Raw genomic sequence first — 19,940 nt, 5'->3', positions numbered from 1 at the left:
CTTAAATGCATTACAGATCGCTTGACCTAGATAACCATCCTAAAAGGCAGCGTTCTCCAAACTTTTTGTGCACAATTTTGGATGTACATGTATATCTGGAATGCCATCTTAATGGACCTGGATGTACTAATCAGTTGTACCATTAAGTTTTTGGAAAACATTCTGTGTCTTACTCTAGGCAACAGACTTCAGCTTCAGTATTCTTGAGAAAAGGTCCTTAAACGGAGTTGTCATCTGAGCATATGGAGGTTAAACTTGACGGCAAATGACTATTCTGTGTATATTTCCAGTGGTGCTTTCGTGGTGAGTGTACGACGATTGGTGAGCGAGCTCAGGCAATAAATGGCGAGTGGGGCGAATGGAGTGGCTGGGCGTCTTGTACAAGAACCTGTGGTGCAGGAGTCTCACATGCTGAACGATTGTGTAACAATCCAATGTAAGTAACTTTATCTTTGGTGAGCTTTGTCAAATCAGTTGAAATCCAAAGACTGTCATATTTTTCCCTTGTAGGCTAAAAGGGATTCAAAATCATTTTGAAATAACATGTTATTTGATATCAATATTCTCGTGTGCAAAGGCCTGATGAGAGTTATTCACACTGTTCATTGCACTTCATTTGTTTTTCATTTCAGGCCTGGTAATGGCGGCAAGTATTGTCTTGGTGAAAGGAAAAGGTTCAGAATATGTAATACTAAGGTGAGAATTTGTTCGCAATTGTTGCACCTAATTTATTGCTAGAAATGAAACAAGCTGAAATGATGTAGCCATCTGGTTGGAGGTGAAATGAAATCTGTGTATTTAAAAGAGAAATTAATTCAGCTGACTTTGTTAATTTCAGGGTTGCCCCCCAGAAGCTCCAAGCTATAGACACTATCAGTGTTCAGAGTTCAACACTGTTCCATACAAGAATCGTCTGTTTACCTGGGAACCAGTTTTCACACCATGTGAGTAAGATCTAGTTTTCATTGCCGTTTTGTTAATGATTGTCATTTTAAAAAGTCAAAGTTTGGGTTCAAAGTCTGATATCATCTTCGGTGGAGGTGTCATCTGACCTAGATGAGCTGCTCATTCAGGGCTGCAATCTGAGTGTTTTTGATGATGAAAAAAAGGTTTGAACCTAAAGCTGTATTAAGAACGTAATGTCAACCCTTTTTCAGCCACACCCTGTCAACTACATTGCAAACCGAAAGAAAAGTTTTTCTCTGTGATGCTCAAGGACATGGTGACAGATGGTACCTCATGCGCTGTCGGCAAGAGGGACATGTGTATATCAGGAAAGTGCCGGGTAAGTGACCGTACTTTGTGACGTCGAAAACATACATCATCAGGATCGCAGACTCCTCCTTAAGCATGTTTCCGATTAAGTATGTATCGAGTGATATGTCAGGATGAAATGCGTGGTTTTCAAGGATCTTAACAATTATGCTTCTTTCTTTGTGTAGAGAGTTGGATGTGATTGGACGATCGATTCCAAAGCAAAGGAAGACCGATGCGGTATGTGTCATGGTGATGGCTCCACCTGCCTGACGGTCAAGAAAGAGTTCACCGAGAAACAAGGATTAGGTAAGTCCTGTCCTGTGATGCCCACTTGGTTATGCTCTCCGGCTCCCTCTGGAAGACATGTCTGAGCCATATGAATCTCTGGCATCGGCTGAATGAACTGCATGTCCTCCAATGAATGACTGAAAAATACGCCTCTTCGCTCATTCCAGGTTATGTTGAAGCAACAGTCATACCCAAAGACGCAAGGAACATACGCATTGAAGAAGTTGCAGAAGCAAACAACTATCTGGCCCTGCGTAACTCTGATGGGAAATACTACCTGAATGGTCATTGGTTTATCCAGTGGAGTGGTGATTATGAGGCTGCGGGAACCGTCTTCCATTATGAACGCAACGGCAACAAAGAGAAGGTGTTTGCTCCTGGACCCTTGAAGGAACAGTTGCATATCATGGTGAGTTAGGACAAGTTTATGAAATTGGGCAGTTGCTTTTTCATTGTGGGCAAAGTGACATGTTGTCTTCAAGCCAACACCACAGTATGTCTCGTTATTCTTTTCAGAAAACCAATATTAAAAGGTCACTGTCTACAATATAATCTAACGAAAAGAATTTGCTAAATTCCAGCTCCTCTTTCAAAGTCAAAATCCTGGTGTGGAATTCGAGTATACCGTTCCTAATGAAAATGCGACAGTGAGGCGTCCCTTCTTCATGTGGAAGTTCACCGACTGGAGCCACTGTACCGTCTCATGTGGTGGGGGTATCCAGAGGATGGCTGTGTACTGTGTGGAGCAGGAGGCGGGCATTGTTGAGGACCACTATTGCCACATGATACCTAAACCCGACGATAAGATCAAGGCGTGTAATGACCATATCTGTCCTGCTATGTGAGTATCTACCGTCGCTGTTACATTTAGTGTTGTAGTCATCTGTTTGTCACAAATAAACTACAGAGGGTCAGTAATGAAACTAAGATCAATTATAATGTCAAAATTCCGTGATAAGATAACACACCTCCCCCTTTACTCAAGCAATGATGACAGAAATAATGAAGCTACTCAAACTCAACCTGATCATTCTACATGTTGTTGTAGCTATAATAGGTGCCCATCTTTTTGTCAGAGTGATGCCTTACCTAAGGGCACAAACAACTTGTTCAACTGTGGTTCTATCAAAGGTCAAATTGTCTACCCGCTTCTCTCAGACTTCTAGTCTGTTAACTGTTTACTTTGGCAATACGTTTATTTGCATTGCACTGTCATTCCAGTGAGTGCAAATTAGTGTAGAATAAAAAAAATAGCCAATAGGTAAAACAGAGCAAAACATATAGTGCTATCTTGTAATTTGTCTTTCTTTCCAACTAGGTGGTGGATAGGTCCGTGGCAACATTGCTCAGTTACATGCGGCGACGGAACCCACAGGAGGACCGTCATCTGCGTGCGGAGTCTCGGACCTGATCAACAGATGGCGCTCGATGATGAGGACTGTGAAGGCCTATCAAGGCCTATAGAGACAGAACCATGCCGTCATCGGGCGCAATGTCCAGAGTGGAAAGTTGGTGAATGGACCGATGTGAGTGAATACCTTTTGTGTGCTGCATGTCCACTAAAAAAATCTTTGGATGATTCGATGAAAAGCTTCATCATGGTAATGCTTGCCAATATTCCAAATGGCCCATCCCAGAGCATTTCTTTAGGGATGTCTTTCTAAAGAGAGAGAATATTAAAATTTACTTGTTAATTTTTTAAATTGAATTGGGTTGAAAAAAGTCCAACCAGACCGGTTCCCTCAATGATAACCAATAGACTATCTAGCCCCTTTCTGTGATTTCCCTTTAAATGGACATTCTGACTTCATTCTTATTCTTTCAGGAATGTCATGGTGACCCGTGTGCCTCCCAGCATCGTACAGTGGAGTGCTCTGACAAGGAGTTAGGATGCGATACCTACACTAAACCGTCCATTGTTCGTCAATGTGGTAATATACACTGTGGTGTGTGGACCTCTGGAGGCTGGTCAAATGTAAGTTTACATGCTGGTATATTGTAGCAAGGCTTCAGATTGACCTGTTTCCTCATGATATTTGGAAAGTCACCTCTGTTCCAAAGAGTAACAAGGTTGATCATTGTGTAATGCTGGTGTGTAGGGAAATCATCATCTTATGCCTCTCCTTCCAGTGCACCCAGCCATGTGGCATTGGCATCCAGTTTAGAAGAGTGAAATGCACAGGAGGAAACCTATGTCGCTTTGACAAGAAACCAAATTCGCAACGCTTGTGCAACGAATTCCCTTGCCCAGAAAACAAGATGCTGATTACAACGACGCCAGCAGGACATGATAATGAAGTTTTACGGAGTTACATGCTAGGAACCCAGTCAGATGCAGCTCTTGCTGAAAAGGATAACTCAACTGATGAGGGAATGGTAGAGGAAGGGCAGGAGTATGCTGTGGTCCATCCGGTCACCCTTGCTGAGATGATAGGTAAGCTTTCGTTCATCCATGTCTTCCCATCTAACTTTGCAGCATTGGCCTAAGGGTGCTTAAATTGACAGCCCATTAGGGCCTAACCTGAAGAGCATACTAGTAAAGCATCTGTTGTCTTAGTTTTATATCAATGTCATGAGCTGCTCTACAACTTTATTTATTTAAGGTGTCACATCCTCAACTCCCGAGGAAAAGATTGCAGAGACATCAGGGGAGAACGAGGAAGATGAGAATCTCAGCAATCATATTCAGATTGAAGCCCTGACAACGTTGAAACCTCGAAGTAGGGGCAAATCGTGGGAAGATATGGACACAAAATTAGAAAAACTTAACACTGTTGAGAAAAAACCTGTCAGTACTCATGAGTCGTCAGAACCAGCTACTAAGAAACATCATCCTCGGAGACATCATCATGGACGTCGACGACACCGTCACCACCGACACAAAAAGACATCTACAACTAAAGCAACATCTACAACTACTGCTAGAACTCCGGTCCCAACTGCATCTAAAACGCAGGCTGAACTTACACCTGAGTTAGTATGGACAACAAAGCCATCTGGGACTACTGAGGCACCTTCTATTGAAAGAACTGAGAAGTACTTAACGGAAATACCCGTCTTACAAACTACTGATCTCAGCCAGAAAACAACGATTTTAATTCCTGAAGAAGTTGATAGGCAGTCGACGAACGTTGGTGCGGAGGCAGCTAAGTCGCTTCAGTTGAATATCGAAATGTCGGAGGATGTAACAGATAATAATTGGGACTTATCAGAGACAATCACATCGCCAACAAACAGGGACTCCAGTCAAAATAAAATTGAACCGACAGAGAAAGCAATGACATCTCATACCAAAACTGATATACTGGCATCAAAACCAACAGAGGATAAATACAATGTTGAAGTGAATATAAAAAGTTTTGCTGAGAAAAGTGATGATTCTCGCAAAAAATATTTAGTTTCATCGAAAAGTGTTGTTGAGAATAAGGACACTTCCAATAAAGAGACGGACAATGATGAGAAAATTGGTTATAAAAAGGTTGCCGATTCAATGCCAATGACTGACAATGATAAGGAACCTTATTATAAAAATAGTGCAGATTCAGTGCCCCTGAAAGAAGTGTATGAAGACCTTGATTTAGGCAAAGTAGAGGAGGATGTGGTTTTACCAGCTGATGATGTGGAGGACCAAGGGGAGATGGATTCAGCCATTCCAGCATCTGAAGTCGCGTCGGAGGTGAAACTTACAAAGCCTCCACCACTGGAGGAGCCTTATAAGTGGATTCCATTATATTGGAGTCAGGTCAGTATTTGGTTTCTTGTTGATGATTATGGTTGTTACCTCATGTCCTTATTCTAAATTGCCCCCCAGAAATGAGAGATCTGTCACTGTGACCTGCGATAGCTCCGTTTGGCAACACTAAGATTGCATGTAATCAACATCATTACACTTATTTCTGTATTCTTTACTTGCAATGACCATTACACTATTCATTTGTAACGTATCCTATATTCTCTACTTGCAGTGTACGCGTCATTGTGGTGGAGGAATAATGACAAGAAAAGTTCTATGTGTAGAAACAAAGACAACAAATGAGGTGCCTTCGGCAAATTGTTATAAACTAGAGAAACCAACGGACATATCAAAATGCAACGAGCATCCTTGTATAGCGTGGGCTGTTTCTGATTGGTCGCCGGTGAGGAGTTTTTTTAGTTCAGCATTTTGCGGAGGGTTTGTACAGAATGGAAAAAAAGTACACTTAGAGCCCTCAACAGTAAACAGCAGTCAGCTACTGCACTCAAAGGCTTGTATTGTACTGGGGAAATAATTGTACCACTTTACCTTACATTGTTTTTAAAGATGTACACTTTACCAAAAAAAAGTCAAAACATCCGGGAGATAATGTTCTGTACTGGTTCGTTCTGTACATTTCTCGGAGTTTTTTTTGGGAGTATTATCATTCAAGCATGCTTGGCACTAACAGTCATCACCATCATGGTCGAACTAACCCACATGAACACAGGGTCATGATTTACTCTTACTAATTCATCCCTTGTTAAAGATCGGGTTGCTTGTACTGTCATCTCAGTGTAGGCTATTCTCAGACTTATGATAGTTCTTAGCATTTCTATATGAAGTAGCCACAATACTTAGACTTGATTGACTCAGTTTAGTCTTGCTTCAGTTTGTCATTGTCACAATCAGTATTGTTAGCTCAAAGTAGTGTTATTAAGAGCATAATTACTGCGAGTCATCTTCCACTCTACAGTAGCAGTTCCCATCAATAAATGCCGGTAACTCATAAAATTGACAAATCAAAATCTGACTGAATGATCAAGCTACTCTATTCTGATTTTTATCCCAACTGGACCTGAGTTAGCCCTCCATGCAACAATCATCTTGCAGAGGGAAGCGCCTTTACAATGATGTCATAGTGAAGGGGCTTGATTACCCTGACAGTCATGGTTAGATCAAATGACTAGGTTTGTTAAAAATGTGAGATGAAACCCACTTTGGTATTCAAGGGTGCACTTCTCAGCTTTTGCATGCCCACGGCGGTGTAATGTAACATTTCATTTTTGCCTGAAGCACAACATGATAGTCTACTGCTGTAGTTAAAAGCCTTTTTCCTGTCATCGCTCGTGTTATACTATTTTGACCATTACTTTCATACTTTTCATGAGATCATGCATTAACTGACACCAAGTATGCATTCTTAATGCATACTTGCTGATACCTTACATGAAAGTACTCTTAAGGAAATATGCTGTATCTAAATCATATCTAACTCTGTCCTTCCTTGAAAGCGGCCCTATATTTGCTGAAGCCTGTTAGAACAATGGTCCTCAGCACTGGGGATTGTCCTCCAGACAGAGGTGTTCGTTTCGGGGGGGCTGAAGAGGCAATGTTGATCATATTTGCCCAGTTCTAGTCAGCATACTCAAAATTTTGAGAATTTGGACTTAAAACTTCTTAATGATATAGAAAAGTATGAAAGTTTTTGGTCTTCATGATTCACCCTGTACATAATCATTATCCTTCGCCATGCTGTACTCTTGTGTCTATCAACACCATTTGCTTTGCAGTGTTCTGCTACTTGTGGATCGGGTGTCCAGAAAAGAGAAGTCTATTGCCCACAGGTTCACCAGTGTGACCTGGTTGAAAAACCTCTGACACACCGTCCATGTAAAGAAGCGTCTTGTATAGTATGGGTAGCAGGCTCCTGGAGCGAGGTAAGATACGTCAAAAGAATGGAAAGAAACAACACCCTTCAGGCAAACAATACAGACTATATGACTTATTTGACAAGAACTTTGCAAGGCATTCATGGGAACATGATAAGAGCTCGACGAGAACATAAAAGGAGTTGGTGGATCGTCCGTAATATGCCGCCATTCTCTGGGCAGTCATGGCACCTCGTGGTAGTTCAAAATAAGACTGACATAACAGGGTCACAAAGACTGGCTGAGCGGAGACCGTCTCAATTTGTTAATTTGGGCTTACTCCAGACCATCATACATACAAGAACATTCCCTATTGCATCATCCACCCACTCTTCAATCACCTCACTGAATGACTCTGATCACATCAGCATCACTCACCCTATAATATGCACCTTAATTCATCAAGCTACACTTCACATACTTGCGTTCACATGCTTTGTTTATAAGCTCAAACTACTCCAAACATCAGCAAGCAATCAAATTTGTACTAATTTTGTGGGTCATCCTCAATTGACACTCCATTTATCAAAATTCTTTGCCATTGGAACCATTGGCTCATCACAGTTATACTCTGTGAGAGCTAGGTCTCTCTTGGTTAATAAAACAAACTGTAAGTTTCAATGAAAAAAATTTCATAAGCCCCAAAAATGTCCAATTTAGGTAAAAATCAATTGCTACTAAAGGAAATTGCTACTTAAATGAATCAAAATTACTCGGCAGCGAGAGTTGAAACATGAATGTGACATAAGATTTTTTTCTCCAGTGTTCCAAGACCTGTGGTGGAGGACAACAAGCCCGTCATGTCCAGTGCGTGAACCAGACATCTTATGAACCAGTTGTAGGTTGTGACGATAGCCTCAAGCCACTCACACGACAACAGTGTAACACTGACGTATGCGCTGTACAAAATGCTGGTATGTATCATATGCAGTTACACTGCATCCTTTGCCAAGTCACTTGGTCCACAACCATTCCTATATACAATTAATTTGAATAAAATCCCTGGACTAAGTTATAGAGTGAAAACTGGTTTTTGGGTTTGCCCCAACATAGAAATTCAGGGACAAAGATGATCAAAAGCGTTAATGCTATCTATAATTTTTCTTTCAGCTCTGATGGACTGGCACCATAGCTTTCACTGTACATCCAATCAGATGAGCAGCCATGTGTGTACAATTCTCAAAAGGCTCGGGCACTGTAGTCAACGATATGTGCAAGTGAAATGCTGTAGAACTTGTCGGCCGCACAAAAAGTCCAAGAAGCATTTTGTCACAGCGTGAGGGTCTGAATCCTCATGATTTTTGAAAGTTGTTAAACCTCGGTGATATTCTTCAGAATCTAATTCCGGATTCTGAACTGATCAAGGCCATTTTATTGAGTTGGGTCAAGGATTGGACTTCCGAATGGAGGCATCTGCTGACAATACTAGTCTTCATATGGATGTGCCTTCTATGATGTTTGCATTAGTTTTTCGCTTCTGATTGTGGAATTGTTGCTGGAATTGACAAAGACTCTTCATCATCATCACGTCCTACAGCTGTTCGGCCATTGGGGCGACCCTGAGCTATTGACAATGCAGCACTGTACAAAGGTGGATCAGGTCTCTGGTGTGATGTACAGTTCAGTCCTTCACGTTGTCCATAATAAAGAATAGTCTTTATTAACTCCTGCTGTTAGCAATCTATGACAGACTACTTTTGTATGAGCACAATCTAAAAAAACTCAAACATTTATAAGGACATACATATGTCCTTATACATTTTCGATGATATCGGTGATATCGATGAGAAAAAAAGAGAAAAATCTCATTTTTCCCCTCATAAAAGGTACAAATTTACGTCCCAACTGGCAATCACAATTGTGTTCATTCATATGTGGATAAATTACTGTGAAAGTAATGGCTGAAAAGTTATAATTTTCGAATGAAGAGCCCCTGGCTTTCTTTAAAGAGTGGTCAGAGTTGTGATCTGTTTTGTAGCCTCTTTAAAGAGTGGTCAGAGTTGTGATCTGTTTTGTAGCCTCTTTAAAGAGTGGTCAGAGTTGTGATCTGTTTTGTAGCCCTATGCAAGTGTGACAGAAGACAGTTTTATTCTATTCGTAGAAGTGTGGTGAAGTCAGTTGGAGCTAACTTGCGCAAGAAAGACAGTTGCAGGTAACTTGCGCAAGACTGATTTTGTTGGTGTGACGGAAGAGTGTCGAGGTCTACTTGTGCAGCAACAATTATGTTAGTGTTGCAGGAGACTATTGCAGTCTAGTGCATTTTTAACCATGACATCATAATGTTATAGGAATGGGAACGAAAGCTGAATAAGGCTGTGCATGGCAAATATGTATCTATCCTATAGTTTAATAGGAAATGAAATTAGCTCTTATTCCATTATTTATTTGTTCACAATGATTGTAATGAATTTCAAAGATTCATTGTTTGATGTATAGGAAAATATTGTCTCATTATGCTGACCGTCAGTCTGTAGGCGGTATTTCTTTCTTTAAATTGCTATCTGGAGAAGCAGCGTGTATCTTATTAACTCCTTTTTGGGTAGGGATATTTTCAATAAAGGTACCTCAAAATATCGTCGTTGCTATCCATTTTTGCCGGCATTGCAGTGGTATGGAGGGGTTTGCACCAACACCAAATCATTTGTTGATGATGGAATGGCCACTGGGTTTGAGGTGACCATGTGTAACTGGTTACCTAGTCAAATGTCGATGAGGGAATTAAATAAGAGGAAAATATAATTTTGACATGGATTTTTCAGTCCGTAATCATACAAAGTCATACGCGATATTTGGGAGCAGTCAGATGTATTTCGTGATATGATTAACATTTGCTTTTGTCATATAAGTCAGTTATGACTGCGAGTTTAGTCTATAGTCAAAAGTGTCATGCATTTCTTCTTCTTAGTTAGCAGTCGTTAGATAATAACTCTGTATTACACTGATGTAGTATTATTAAAGGTATGTGGTGTCTAAATGCTAACATTCTTTTTGTAAGATATGCACATGTATGATAATAATAATAATAACAACACTGAAATAATGCACTTTGTACTGGCAAGTAACTCTTATGGTCATATTGAGTTATTGAATTAATGAAAGAATGAGAGTACATTGTAGTTATTATAAAATCTCATATTCTGTAATGTCTCGATGGCAAAATGTTGGCAACGTGATGATGTCCATCTTTGATTTTACATTGTGTCCTTTGCTGTCCAAAAAATGACTAGTGCAAATTTGAATCATTCAGTCAGTTAAACATTTGGGGGTTTACAGTTTTTTGCAGTTGAAAAACTAATTCTTGTCGGGTTTTTTGTCAGTTTTCTTGTGATCATTCATCTGAAAGGATGGTCTTTATCTGCAAACCATGGTAAGATTGATCAGCCCACTCTAACTTGTAAATAAATAGATGCATCTTCGTTTCAACTCAGTTGATATAATCACATCAAGGGGGTTGAGATTGAATGAAATCTTTCTGTAGATGCTATTCAATAAATAATGTACCATATTCAAAGACATAATTACAGTGAATTCTGTGATAAAGTATCGTTCTGTAATTATAAATGACCCCCTAGGACAAAAGGGCCAGCTGATGTCAGAAGGAAAATTGTCCCAAAATCCACCCTTTAGTTTCGGTCTTTTAATATAGTTCAGTTTTATCAAGAAAACTGGACAGTTGCATTGTCCAGGGAGTAAAAAAAACCTCTAAAAAAATTGGAAGTTTTACAGTACATCTGTGAAAGAGCCTGATTTAGTCAAGATATCTTGACTTTCTCCAGGCAAATTAATGCGGCTCTGATAAAGATGGATTGTATAGTCTTCAATATGCTGTGCTATTGTACAGAATACATAAATGTATGAATAAATATTTTTCAATTTTTTAACAGTTTCCTGAACGTTGTTCTTTGATAATTGAGAGGGTATTTCAGGGGTGGGACTCAGTTTTTTTATTTCCAGAGAACACACTCCCACCCTTGAAATTGGCACACACTTCAACATGTTTGAAGCACCATACTCCAAGCATACCCTACTAGAGGACTATAGGGACACATGGTGATCTGGATGACAGGGAAGACAGGATGTTATGGGGATATGGGGGGGGGGGGGTCAGTATAAAACAAGGAACACCTCCCAGACAGCAAGCATCAGTGGGCCTCCGGTGGTGATTGAAAGAAGTGAGGGGTAGCGGTAGCCCCCAGTGTCCCATTGGTAAAGCATGACAAAAACCATTTGGGGACAGCCTGTGGGGCCTGGGGACAGTTTTAAGTGGCCAGTCTTTGTCCACAGATTGTGACATCAGTAACCCTCCAGTGGGCTACCCATTCTTGCCATATGGGAGGTGATGACCACCCAATGCCGTTAAACGGGTACCACCTGAGGTAGAACTTAAGAGTAGGCCATAGGCACCACCATTTTTGCCAGAACTTGAAATCCCAAAGCACTTTCAACTCCTTCCAAATTAAGTGCATGATTTAAAACATGGGAGGTCATTCTCCAGAAAACAAATAACAGACTCTCACCCTTGAAATTGACATTCACTTCGTTTTGAAAGAGTTCTAATTGCTTACGGATTTAAGTTCTTGCCAAAATGTTGGTGCCTCGTCAACCTGGAGCGAAACACTCATCAACAAGTCCTCCAGGAGGGGATCCAAGGCTTGCGGTCAAGATGCATATACAAGGCACTCCGGGAGTGCGGATGCGCTCAATAGTCTCCGCTGGGGAGACTGAGCATGATAAGGTACCAATCCAATCGGTTAGACCCGGCTGGTATACTCTATGATCTGGACCTCCAGTCAACCTGTCAGTCAGGGGCAGACCCGAGTGTCTTAACCACTGGTCACAGAGGCGGTAACTCTCTGAGGTCCACGCAAGCCTCTTTGAACAACCGGGCCCTGGCTTGATTTGGGTGAAGCAATCTTGGATTAGCTATAGGTGTATTGCTCAAAGATGACACAAATTAGTGTATTCTCATTATCATTAGGATTAATGTGACACTCTCATATACTCTTGATTATTATTGAAAAGATGGGAAGAATGGAGAACACTGTAATGAATTTGGAGAAGAAAGCGTATCTCTGTGAGAACTCTTTCAAAATGAAGAGAATGCTAATTTCAGGGGTGGGACTCAGTTTTTTTATTTGCAGAGAACACACTCCCACCCTTGAAATTGGCACACACTTCAACATGTTTGAAGCACCATACTCCAAGCATACCCTACTAGAGGACGAAAGGGACACATGGTGATCTGGATGACAGGGAAGACAGGATGTCTTGGGGATATGAGGGGGGGGGGTCAGTATAAAACAAGGAACACCTCCCCGACAGCAAGCATCAGTGGGCCTCCGGTGGTGATTGAAAGAAGTGAGGGGTAGCGGTAGCCCCCAGTGTCCCATTGGTAAAGCATGACAAAAACCATTTGGGGACAGCCTGTGGGGCCTGGGGACAGTTTTAAGTGGCCAGTCTTTGTCCACAGATTGTGACATCAGTAACCCTCCAGTGGGCTACCCAGACTTGCCATATGGGAGGTGATGACCACCCAATGCCGTTAAACAGGTACCACCTGAGGTAGAACTTAAGAGTAGGCCATAGGCACCACCATTTTTGCCAGAACTTGAAATCCCAAAGCAATTACAACTCCTTCAAAATTAAGTGCATGATTTAAAACATGGGAGGTCACTTCGAAGATTCACTTCGTTTTGAAAGAGTTCTAATTGCTTACGGATTTAAGTTCTTGCCAAAATGTTGGTGCCTCGTCAACCTGGAGCGAAACGCTCATCAACAAGTCCTCCAGGAGGGGATCCAAGGCTTGCGGTCAAGATGCATATTATACAAGGCGTGGGAGTGCGGATGCGCGGTCCATGGTCTCCGCTGGGGAGACTGAGCATGATAAGGTACCAATCCAATCGGTTAGACCCGGCTGGTATACTCTATGATCTGGACCTCCAGTCAACCTGTCAGCCACGGGCAGACCCCAGTGTCTTAACCCTGAGTCACAGAGGCGGTAACTCTCTGAGGCGGCCAACAACTAAATCGGTGCGCGCTATGTCTACCCCTTTCGAAATGTTCCTTTTTCCCGCGACTGCTGCACAAGTGGACGACCAAAGATGTTTAAGGACTCAGCCTCTCAAGTAAATATATCATACAAGTTAAATATAAAAATGTTTAATGGGTTTATTGCTCTTGAAAAACGGAAAGAAGAACAGTCGCATCAATCTTATTACACATGCCAAAGTCACGACGATTCCTTAACGATTTTACAGTAATAGTACCAGCATATGCTGTCGGCTATAATGCCATAAAGATTGCTCGTCTTGCTCTAACCACACTTCCGTACCAGTCCACAATCAGTGCGTTGCGGGTTCGAGTATTGTCATATTCGACTGTCATCATTGAGAATAACGACCACGTCTCGATAATCTTCAACTTTTTTTGATGGATTTCACACTAAAGATTTCGAGAATTGAGGTAGAAATATGTTGTTTTTAAGTATCACGAGTATTTTTTTCAGTAGGAGTTGGGCGTTTTAGTTGTTGGCCGCCTCGAGAGTTACCGCCTCTGACCCAGTAGGAGTTTTGCGGTTTTGCCCCGTGTTGAAGTGATTTTTCCTCCCGGACTTCTACGGCCATGGTCAAGAATGTGGCTGGATTGGCGTTCCATCACCTATGAAACTGTTGCGGGCAAAAACGCCCCACACATAAGGCAGTTGCTACCCTGTTATAGTTATCTGCACTACCAACTTCTGTTGTGATAACTGATCATTGTCGTTATGGATATTGTAGTGCCTTGTCTCCGCTGTTGCGCGGGCATGGAGTACCCAGGATTGTTGATTGTGGCCGTAGGAGTACGGACACCCCCAATTTTTCTTCCCGGGCTTCTACGGCCATGATCAAGAATGTGGCTCGATTGGCGTTCCATCCTCTCCCTGCCATCAGCCAAGACAGCAGAATGTCCACAGCGACAAAGTGCGAAGACCGGCGTACCATCCGTCAGTGTTTCCCGGGCCAAATATCACAGATGCGGTACACCGGGGTAGGAAATAGTTTCTTCTCTGGTGGAGGTGCATCGGAGACGACATTCTAATGAATATAATCCAAATTACCTTGGAAGCAGCACCGTTTGTCGGAGGTGACCGTTTGTCTGTTACAGAAAAATCAGGAGCGTGCCGACTTTCTAGCCGTTAACATCATAACCACACGTGTATACGAAACTTTGAACGCTGCGATGTCTTCTAAGGGCCTTCCTTTTCGGAAATAAAGGTTTAGAACTTGAAGACCAAATAGCTTGTCTATTCGCGGTCTAATCATGTCATCCTCCAATGGCAGAATTCTGAGGATGCTCGTCTCTCGCACGTTCTGGAGGACAGTCTCTTGAAGGAGATGCTCAATTGAAGTCTCTACCTCGCCATTGGCCGTAGTTACATACAAAAAAATCCCGGTTTATCATCAGCGCCCGTATTTAAAAATGGCGCCGCATAGGCCTACACTGATCACCTATTCCTGAACGAACCTTGATACTGAAGGGATTTTTTTTTTAAACAATGTTTCAAGGTGATAGGTAGGAGAAACTCTCTATCAAATTTACGAAATTTGTCGATAGAGTGTGAAGTAAAGTTCTCGAGGGCTCGATATGGCTCTTTGTAATAGGGCTTATAGACATGTCAGACGGTTTTTGGTGAAATCTATATATTTCATTGCGGCCTGAGCATGTGGTTGAGGCCTAGAAGTGTAGAATGTTCTCTTAGCAGCCCATCCGGTTGTGGAAATATACTCATGTTTTTCACCTAGGGGTTTTCTGTAATATCGCTCTCTGATAAGTTTGCAGGGGGGTGGTTTGCGAAACTAAATTTCGGCCATTTTGTTATGCCCTTTTCACACGCAACTTCAACTTCAAGTTATTCAGGCAATTTACTTTTTTCCGGGGGGAAGTTTCAGACCAGGGTATAGCCTCGATTTCGGGATTGAAACAGGAGTCTAGACCATCTAACTTCGTCGTTCGTATTGATTGCGAAACCTGCCTAATATCTATCAACGAGGGTGACATGAATTGCCACTTTCTGCAAACTTATGAATTGTTTTCTGTAAATGCGAACTCTCTGCTTCATTTTACCCTCCTGCGGTGTCTCAGAAAAAGTACCCAACACGCCACAGGGGCGCTGCTGTTGCCCATTGGTTTTTGAAAGGCGTTATCACCCGGGAAAGACGTACCAAACTTTGTCCTGGCTTAGGAATAGACCCTTCTGACGGTTGTAAAAAGAACAACACTGATTGTGAAACTATCATTCTTTATTTGATATGTTTAGGACAAATTTAGATATTCAACGTCCTGAAACATTCGTCAAATATCATGAAAAGGTTTTACAAAAAGATATTCTAACAACAATCTGTACGTGGGCACCACATGTGGGAACAGGTGGCGCTACAGTTAGGTAGGATTTCTATTCCAGTGGAGTAGTAGGAAATGTCCCTCTGGCAACAAGTCCTTCCCTGTTGGTTGGTGTACATCAACACCTAAGAGATTAATGCGCATAATATATTCATCAGTCCCCAGAACACTATATCTTAGGGTATTTAAAACTGTCACATGTACACTCATACATCCTGGATTGTCCCTACTCTTTTGCGAAAACTCCCTATATACGGAATACTCTATCCTTGTTCATTTCTGTTACATCTATACATCCTGATTTATAAGCACTCTAGGTCGAGAGTTACTGTTCGTCACCATGGAGGACTAGTCACGATGCCGGTAGAAGTGGGACCGGTGGCTTGTATACATCGATGGGAGGATGCCGGGTTCAGCCGCGGGAAGGGAGTCGGTCCATCCCTCTGAAGATGAGAGAAAATATATCGATGTGTTAGTTCAAAACTTATTCTAGCGCAACTGGGAGCAGACTTGCAGATTTGGGAGAATAGAAACAATTATTCAATCGTCATTTGTATTTGGTATGCCCCAACGATCAGTCTCCCCATCTAATATGTGAATTTGTTCTGCAGTACGTTATTTGCGTGGCCCAATAATTGTACACGGATTGCATTTTTTAGCCTGATGAGTCTATCGAACAGACCATCACTAGACACCCGTGTTTCTTATTTGGCTAGCTGTTTCTTTTGCTTGCACGGCGAAATACCATTAACTGCATCAGGGGGACTTTTTCTCATTCTAGCAGAAGTTGTTTTCTATGTACGGATTCTACCTATTCCTACCGGTTTGAGCTGCTGGCCTAGGACTGCTGGGCACTGCCACTGGACTGCTGGGCACTGCCACGGAAGACTGACAACCATTCGTCCTCTCACATCTCGTGGATCGGACTCATCCTTGGACTAAGCCTCTGAAATTATGAGACAGATCAAGGTTAAGGTGGGTTTCAGGGTCATGTTTATAAAAATCAAGATTTCCTTACCAAACTTTCCAACAAGGTCAAAGTTTCAGTTAGCCAATCACAATCCAAGTTTGAATAGAATTACCGAATCTACTTCCTTGGCAATAACATGTTGACCGCTTTTGGTATGCCTCCTTACCTTTAAATCACAAGAGGCGCTATCCTAGCAAACAATAGACTAGAATGATCGCCAACCGCCTCAAAGTATGTTGGATCAAACATCCCACAGGCATGGGTCACCCAGTAAAAAGTATCATCATGGTTACATTTGATATTGTTTGAATGATTAACTCACTGTATTCAACCTGCGTTCATTTCGCAGTTAATGTATTAGTTACCACTGTATGCCTTAGAGGGAGGGGGCAGAATAGTACTGTTTAGACAAGAAGTCTCTCCAACAGCCACAAGTATCTCTTCAAAAACATCACAGTAACACGTTCGACCCAGGGAATCTGTCAGCTGGCTGACGAGTAGGTTGGGAATTGTGTATGATCAGTTCTCTCAAAGACACCCGAGACAGGGATTAAAATCTTGTGTTTATAAGTTACCATTGTATGCCTTAGAGGGGGCGGAATGGTATTTCTTAGACAAGAAGTATCTCCAACAGCCTCAATGAATATTGGATCAACGGCACACAGGGCCTCCCAGAGATACCGTCAATGACGAAATATGACTGGGCCTTCTGTAAGATTAGTTTCTCCGCCAAACACGGGACTGAAGGATTAAAATCTTGTGTTTATAGGCTAACAAATGCAAACACTTTCAGTGAACCCCCTACAAGAGACGAGTGGCTCTTCTTCTCTCCGACTTTGACACCCTATTACGAACATATCAATAGATCAGCCAGCGGTCCTTGGTGTCGCCGCGTGGGTAACGTCCAGTGAAATTGTTTGCAATTGTCAAGGAACCACGATCTGACATCCATAACCAGCGTATTCCCTATTCATGCCAGTTACAGTCGGGTGCTACACCACAGTCGGGATAGTGGAGCCAAATGAATGATTGATTAAATTTAAAGCATTTTTGAAAAATCATGACAAGGTTTGGAAGTCAAAAGCCTTCCAGTCATGCACATAAGTCCTGCCTTACTAAACTTACCTTGGAGGGAGACTCTCAGTGCTTTGACCACAGTGAAAGCTTCCCTTTGATACAACACCAATCACAATCCAAGTTTGAATAGAATTACCGTATCTACTTGCCTAGCAGTAAAATGCTGGCCGCTTTTGGTCATGCCTCCTTACCTTTAAATCACAAGAGGCGCTATGCTTGCAAACAATAGACTAGAATGATCGCCAACCGCTTCAAAGTATGTTGGACTAACATCGAGACAGGGATTAAAATCTTGTGTTTATAAGTTACCATTGTATGCCTTAGAGGGGGCGGAATGGTATTTCTTAGACAAGAAGTATCTCCAACAGCCTCAATGAATATTGGATCAACGGCACACAGGGCCTCCCAGAGATACCGTCAATGACGAAATATGACTGGGCCTTCTGTAAGATTAGTTTCTCCGCCAAACACGGGACTGAAGGATTAAAATCTTGTGTTTATAGGCTAACAAATGCAAACACTTTCAGTGAACCCCCTACAAGAGACGAGTGGCTCTTCTTCTCTCCGACTTTGACACCCTATTACGAACATATCAATAGATCAGCCAGCGGTCCTTGGTGTCGCCGCGTGGGTAACGTCCAGTGAAATTGTTTGCAATTGTCAAGGAACCACGATCTGACATCCATAACCAGCGTATTCCCTATTCATGCCAGTTACAGTCGGGTGCTACACCACAGTCGGGATAGTGGAGCCAAATGAATGATTGATTAAATTTAAAGCATTTTTGAAAAATCATATGACAAGGTTTGGAAGTCAAAAGCCTTCCAGTCATGCACATAAGTCCTGCCTTACTAAACTTACCTTGGAGGGAGACTCTCAGTGCTTTGACCACAGTGAAAGCTTCCCTTTGATACAACACCAATCACAATCCAAGTTTGAATAGAATTACCGTATCTACTTGCCTAGCAGTAAAATGCTGGTCGCTTTTGGTCATGCCTCCTTACCTTTAAATCACAAGAGGCGCTATGCTTGCAAACAATAGACTAGAATGATCGCCAACCGCTTCAAAGTATGTTGGACTAACATCCCACAGGCATGGGTCACCCAGTAAAAAAAGTATCATCATGGTTACATTTGATATTGTTTGAATGATTAACTCACTGTATTCAATCTGCGATCATTTCGCAGTTGATTAATTAGTTACCACTTTATGCCTCAGAGAGGGCAGAATGGTACTGTTTAGACAAGAAGTCTCTCCAACACCCACAAGTATCTCTTCGAAAACATCACAGTAACACGTTCGACCTGCAGGGAATCTGTCAGCTGGCTGACGAGTAGGTTGGGAATTGTGTATGATCAGCTCTCTCAAAGACACCCGGGACAGGGATTAAAATCTTGTGTTTATAAGTTACCATTGTATGCCTTAGAGGGGGCGGAATGGTAGACAAGAAGTCTCTCCAACAGCCACAAGTATCTCTTCGAAAACATCTCAGTAACACGTTCGACCCAGCTAATCTGTCAGTTGGCTGACGAGTAGGTTGGGAATTGTGTGTGATCAGTTCTCTCAAAGACGCCCGAGACAGGGATTAAAAATCTGTTGTTTATAAGATACCAGTGTATACCTTAGAGGGGGCGGAATGGTAACAAGTCTCTCCAACAGCCTCGATGAATATTGGATCAACGGCACACAGGGCCTCCCAGAGATACCGTCAATGACGAAATATGACTGGGCCTTCTGTAAGATTAGTTTCTCCGCCAAACACGGGACTGAAGGATTAAAATCTTGTGTTTATAGGCTAACAAATGCAAACACTTTCAATGAACCCCCTACAAGAGACGAGTGGCTCTTCGTCTCCCCGACTTTGACACCCTACTACGAACATATCATTAGATCAGCCAGCGGTCCTTGGTGTCGCCGCGTGGGTAACATCCAGTGAAATTGTTTGCAATTGTCAAGGAACCACGATCTGACATCCATAACCAGCGTATTCCCTATTCATGCCAGTTACAGTCGGGTGCTACACCACAGTCGGGATAGTGGAGCCAAGTGAATGACTGTTTAAATTTAAAGCATTTTTGAAAAATCATATGACAAGGTTTGGAGGTCAAAAGCCTTCCAGTTATGCACATAACAATTATCAATCATAGATATTGGGCCCTTCCTTCTGCTGCAGCTCTTTTAACTTGATTTCCGAAATGTTGAAGGGAATTTTACCTTTGAAATCGGAAAAAGTTTTCCAGCGATGTTCTGCGCAGTTCACTCACACACCAACTGACTTGCGTTCAAATCAACCGAGACCGATCA

General features: G+C 42.1%; 1 protein-coding gene and 1 long non-coding RNA gene across 3 annotated transcripts in view; one reads left to right on the top strand and one right to left on the bottom strand.

Moving 5' to 3' along the window:
• LOC135482445 (A disintegrin and metalloproteinase with thrombospondin motifs 12-like) overlaps positions 1-11,095 on the top strand; it is a 46,367-nt gene extending 35,272 nt beyond the window's left edge. Inside the window, exons 11-25 of one of the 2 annotated variants that reach the window (XM_064762436.1) lie at positions 291-436; positions 633-696; positions 839-944; positions 1,158-1,285; positions 1,443-1,563; positions 1,713-1,954; positions 2,127-2,386; positions 2,864-3,071; positions 3,371-3,520; positions 3,676-3,979; positions 4,149-5,287; positions 5,511-5,681; positions 7,072-7,218; positions 7,973-8,123; positions 8,320-11,095. In XM_064762436.1, the coding sequence (XP_064618506.1) occupies positions 291-436; positions 633-696; positions 839-944; positions 1,158-1,285; positions 1,443-1,563; positions 1,713-1,954; positions 2,127-2,386; positions 2,864-3,071; positions 3,371-3,520; positions 3,676-3,979; positions 4,149-5,287; positions 5,511-5,681; positions 7,072-7,218; positions 7,973-8,123; positions 8,320-8,489 (3,507 nt within the window). In that variant the 3' untranslated portion in view covers positions 8,490-11,095. The remainder of the gene's footprint in view (positions 1-290; positions 437-632; positions 697-838; positions 945-1,157; positions 1,286-1,442; positions 1,564-1,712; positions 1,955-2,126; positions 2,387-2,863; positions 3,072-3,370; positions 3,521-3,675; positions 3,980-4,148; positions 5,288-5,510; positions 5,682-7,071; positions 7,219-7,972; positions 8,124-8,319) is intronic. The other variant, XM_064762437.1, reaches the window with a different exon arrangement.
• Positions 11,096-15,470: 4,375 nt separating this feature from the next.
• On the bottom strand, positions 15,471-19,940 carry LOC135482451 (uncharacterized). Its single transcript, XR_010446224.1, has 3 exons — positions 19,851-19,940; positions 16,410-16,534; positions 15,471-16,031 (listed from the first exon to the last, which is right to left on the bottom strand). It is a non-coding gene; the product is annotated as an uncharacterized LOC135482451 (long non-coding RNA).

The sequence above is a fragment of the Lineus longissimus genome, chromosome 2 (genome assembly GCF_910592395.1).
Source record: "Lineus longissimus chromosome 2, tnLinLong1.2, whole genome shotgun sequence".
Lineage (NCBI taxonomy): Eukaryota > Metazoa > Nemertea > Pilidiophora > Heteronemertea > Lineidae > Lineus > Lineus longissimus.
The sequence above is the reverse complement of the archived record's forward strand: the minus strand, read 5'-3'. Positions and strand labels throughout refer to the sequence as shown.